The sequence below is a fragment of the Pterocles gutturalis genome, unplaced genomic scaffold (genome assembly GCF_000699245.1).
Source record: "Pterocles gutturalis isolate BGI_N339 unplaced genomic scaffold, ASM69924v1 scaffold16814, whole genome shotgun sequence".
In the NCBI taxonomy this organism is placed as follows: domain Eukaryota; kingdom Metazoa; phylum Chordata; class Aves; order Pterocliformes; family Pteroclidae; genus Pterocles; species Pterocles gutturalis.
This window is the reverse complement of record NW_010128525.1, coordinates 1-5,037: the sequence shown is the minus strand read 5'-3', so window position 1 is coordinate 5,037 and position 5,037 is coordinate 1. Positions and strand designations below refer to the sequence as shown.

Below are 5,037 nucleotides of genomic sequence, written 5' to 3'. Positions count from 1 at the left end.
CTGAACCGTAGTTTCAGTTCACTGAGGTACTCTCACTTTTCAGTTGGCCTGAAGTTACTGTACAACCCAGACACCTAGACTGTGTAGAATGCAGAACTGGTTTGCCTTTGAAGGCAAGAAGCCATGGTTATTTTTTCTGTACTGTAACTTGGAATATGTTACCCGTGTAACAATGTCACTTGTTTGTAACAAGAGGCTGCAATGTTGCATTTCAGGCATGTTTATCGTGTCACCAACAAATTCATCGGAATGCGCCCATATGTCCACTCTGCAAAGCAAAGAGCCGATCTCGGAATCCCAAAAAGCCCAAGAGGAAACAGGACGAATGAAACCCAGAAGACTGACAAGCAAATATGTGACCTGTTCCAGTAGTCTTGCAGTAGAAGTGCAAACCTGGCCAGACTTTACTGAAGTGCAGACTCAAGTATGACCGACCTTTTCTATTTAATGCAATATAAGCACAATGTTCCTGTTCTGTCTTAGTTTCCTTACAGTCCTTAGGGTTTGGTTTTAGGAAAGTACGTATTACTGCTGTTACAGTTTAACATTTTGATCATTCCATCTTTTGGACTCCTAAACAAAGTAGAATTCTTATGCAAGTATCCTAAATGCCAGGCTATTCCTGATGGCCAAATGTGATTATCACAAATGCTTCTACCTTCTCTTTTTAAAAACAGATGTTACTAAGAGATTATTCTGTTTTCTCCTGATAACAGGAGACTATTTGAAGTGCTGAAATAGCAGACTGACTGTTTCACTAAAGAACAATTTGTTTTCCAAGCTAGTAAGACTGCATAGGTTAGGGTATCCAGTAGAGCTCTTTTTATACAGGAAATGTTCAGGAAAAAAAGAAATTAGTTATACAGGAAATCTGTGCATTAAGGACACGTGTGAGTTTTGATTTACTGGAGTTTGATTGTACTGTCCCCTAAAACTTGACTTAGAATTTGGAAGGAGGATCAAGTTGCTGGCTATGTATGAATTTCTATAAATGATGTAATTTGTGAGGCCTTCACATCTTAATATGGTGTTATTTTCAGCAGTCAGAAGACTGACTGACTTAAGTACAAGGCTCAGATGAGCTGTATTAGTGGTCCTCCAAGGCTCTACAGCCAACCAGCTCATGGTGGTTCTCTAGGAAACATGCATGAAATATCACAAATCTCTATGCGCACAGACTGCAACATCAGCCATCCTGCACATCTTCTATTTCTGGTTTCTACAGCCAGAATCTCCCTTGGCAGGTATATCCTCCACTGGAGCACAGGGAAGTTCAGTAACATGCACCAGGAACAGTGTCAACTAAGAAAGATGTATTTCACCAGAACTCCTGGCTTTGGTGTCATTGTTCTTCCTCAACCAAAACTTCCTATTTTTATATCTTGTAATAGATCATTTTCAAGTAAGCTTTATTTCAGCCCTGTTTTTTTTTCTTGCTCTATATGTGTGCCAAAAGAAGCCTGACTAACGGATCCTTTAGAACACTTCCCTGTATCCATGTCTTCTCTTTGTTTCACCTCATGTCACAACAGTTCCTCCAATGGGGAGAATGGCAGTGACCCTACTACAGAACCAGGGCTTAAAATGTCCTCATTTCTAATCCCAGTTTAGTCATCACCTTTGTTGTCTAAATTGATCTCAAGTATTAAATATTCTTTTCACTAACTTCAAGAGGCAGGGACTACCTCCTTATATTCTTCTCTCTTTAGCCTAGGTTCTCCTCTACTATTATGCTAGAGTGGTTATGTTGAGAACTTTGTTAAATCGGAAGAACAGGGAAGGCCCAGGTCTCTGGTCAGAACTTTGCCAAATGCTGGGGACTGCACAAATCCACATAAACCAATTCTGCTGGCCAAATCACATACGTTGCCATTAATTTCTCAACTCCACCATAAAGTGCATGAGTATTTTATTGAATAGAGTCCTGTGATTTATGCCAAGTTCAGTTGGTATTCTCCCACTTCAATGTTTCATAGCCAAATAAACATCTGTCAACAGCAGAGACAGAATGTGGACCACGTGCCCCTGAAAATATGTGAAGAGCATATTCTGCTAGCTGAATTACTGGAATTCAGTCTCTGTGAGATAGCAATAATGGAGGATAGTCTGACCCCATGCTCCCAATGTCAGTGGTGCGCAAACTCTATCCTTATGCATGTTTCCTAACACAAATACTGGATTCTAATTTGAAATATCAGATCGGGCACATGCTGTGTGCCCTGTTCAGAGCAGTTCCTCCCGAGGTCAAGGGAAAATGCACATGGAGTTAAAGGACAGCATATGGACTTCCCCAAAGTACGTGCATGAGAGCAGCATACTTTGATGACAGCTGTACATAAATTTAAGTAGTGGCAATGGAGAATGGGCGAATGGTCTCCAATGAAGTAGTGTGAATAAAAGGATAGATTTGTGGAAACTTTGACTTACAGTTCTGAAATAGATAGGGTTAGTTATAGCTGCTCTCACTTCATTGTTACTTCGCCAGGTTCTTTCTTTCTTGGGAAATCTCTAGAGCTCTAAACTGAAGTATGCTTAAGGATGCACCGTTCACTAATTTAGTATGGTAGTTTTGTATTTTAACTTTTTTTTTTTTTAAACTAGTCTCCTGTGCCCTCATGTTTAACAAGGTTTGGTTTTTTAAAAAAAAAAGAAAAAATGTGAATATGAAATACTGTGTCTGTATCGGTCATGTACTAGTGCTTACAAAGCTGTTTTCACATCCTTTACCAAGTTCTTCCATATGAATAGCATGCATTGCTGAGAGTGAGTCCAACTGAATACGAGTCAACAGTGTGCCCTGGCAGCCAAAAGGGCCAACTGCGTCCCAGGGCACATCAAGCACAGCATTGCCAGCCAGTGGAGGGAGGTGATTGTCCCACTCTACACTGGACTGGTGCAGCCTTGAGTACCGTGTGCAGTTTTGGATGCCTCAACAGAAGAAGGACATCAGACTGTCAGAGCATGTCCAGAGGAGAGCGACCAAGACAGTGAAAGGTCTCGAGGGCAAGACTTACAAGGAGCAGCTGAGGTCCCTTGGTGTGTTCAGCCTGGAGAAGAGAAGGCTGATGGGGGTACCTCATTGCAGTCTGCACCTCCCTCGAGGGGGCCAGTGGAGCGGGAGGCGCTGGTCTCCTCTCTCTGGTGACCAGCGACAGGACACGAGGAAAGGGGATAAAGCTGCATCAAAGGAAGTTCAGACTGTTCTTCACTGGGAGGGTGGTCAGTTGCTGGACCGGGCTCCCCAGGGAAGCGGTCACAGCACCAAGCCTGTCGGAGTTCAAGGAACATCTGGAAGATGCTCTTAGTCGCATGGTTTAGTGTTAGGCAGTCCTGCAAGGAGCAGGGAGTTGGACTGGATGATCTTTACAGGTCCCATCCAACTTGAGGTATTCTATGATTCTAACTATTTCAAGGACACAAAATGTGTATTATGTATTCAGGGATCCTGGGGGTGAGGGGAGGAAGGGAGGCAGTTATCTTTCATAGGGAACCAGTATTCTCCTTTTGTCCTACAGATTAATTAAGGAAGTTTAACTGAGGAGCTCTTCTTGTGACAGCCCTGGGCACTTTTCTCCCAGGCACCTTTCTCAAGGGACTAGAGGAATAATTATGAAATATTGATTTCTTGTTTTTCAGTCAGAGGAGAAAGCTGTCTGAAGTACAGTTCTTACCACAAGTCTACTGCATTCTTGCTCCATGGAGCAACAATGGCCTCTTCCTTTGTACCTGAGGTTCTTTGAGGATCCTTCTTCACTTGGCTTAAATTAATTCTTATTTGGGTTCAATTATCTTAATAGCCACAAAGAGGCCCTTAAAGCTTACAAGACTTTTGTATTACTAACATCTGGTTTAACCCTGGCTTTGTCACTCCCTTTTCAATGGGTATTCAAGCGACAACGAAATCAGTGGATTCCTTCAATATAGATCGTTTCCAGGGTATTTTCCTGGTTCCTCACTTGCCTCAAAGGATAGTCCTGTTATTCTGCAGCCAAACGGCAAAAAACCCCACAAGCCTCTCCTCCTGCTCCCCCACCTTGAGCTCGCGCTAAAAGGACGCGAACACTCTACTGTGCCTAAAGGCTTTGCTATAGAAATTTTCAAAACCAAGCTGGGGTAGATAAGTTGTTCAAACTTTGGTGCCAAGGACTCCATTAACTACAGAGAAAATGTAAGCCGAATTTTAATACTTGCACTTCCTGAATTCAGCTTTAGCTTTCTGAACAGGACACTGACTGACTGAACCTGCCAGCTTCAAGTTACAGAATCTAATTTTGAAATAATTGCCACTGATGGGTTACTCTAAATATCAGGCTGATGAAGAAATTAAGACTTTCCTAGCACTTTAAATAAGTAAAAGTGCTTTCCTATATTTTACAGTTTCGTAATTCCTCCAATATGGGGTTTCATTTTAGCATTTCGGTATTTTAGCAATATCTGGTGTTTTCACTGGCTTCTGTGTTTTAAACATTTTACTCCCGTGCCCAGTAGGAATAACAGTGTTCTACCTGTTTAATTTGTCTGTACAGTCCTTTTTAATAAATGTTTGTTTCATGTCATGCTTTCTTCCTGCAGAGTATTTTCACGTCCGTTACTTGCTTATGCTATGAGATGCAGCCATATCCTGAAAGGTAAAACCCAGCTCCCTAATTTTACTGGATGCAATTACCCACAATTCTGTTTTACCTTTACAGAAACTTTATGGAGATAAACAAGACAAAAGAAATACCTGTTCTAATAAGCTTTAGAAAATAGAACGGAAAGGGAGATTGCAAGACAGGCTGTAACCTAACCAAACTTCTCAGGCACATTTCTGGAACACAAACCACTATGTGCTTAAGCTCCAAGATTTCTGCATCTGCATGAGGGTGACAGAAACAGCGTTTGGTTCCCCAAACCAGGTACTTCTGAAACAAACCTATCCGCTGCTGCTGCTGGCAGCGGCTCCTGGTCACTGCTGACCTCGTGTGCCCGGAAGCCCCCCTCTGGAGCAGCACCACCAGGCCCCGCTGCCCCCGGCGAGCACGCAGGGGTGCTGCA

At 42.5% G+C, this 5,037-nt stretch overlaps 1 protein-coding gene across 1 annotated transcript in view; it reads left to right on the top strand.

The window, feature by feature from the left end:
• The window catches only part of ZC4H2 (zinc finger, C4H2 domain containing), a 4,635-nt gene extending 3,881 nt beyond the window's left edge, over positions 1 to 754 (top strand). The window contains exon 4 of the mRNA XM_010079666.1: positions 216 to 754. Coding sequence (XP_010077968.1) covers positions 216 to 329 — 114 coding nt within the window. The 3' untranslated portion in view covers positions 330 to 754. The remainder of the gene's footprint in view (positions 1 to 215) is intronic.
• Positions 755 to 5,037: the final 4,283 nt, after the last annotated feature.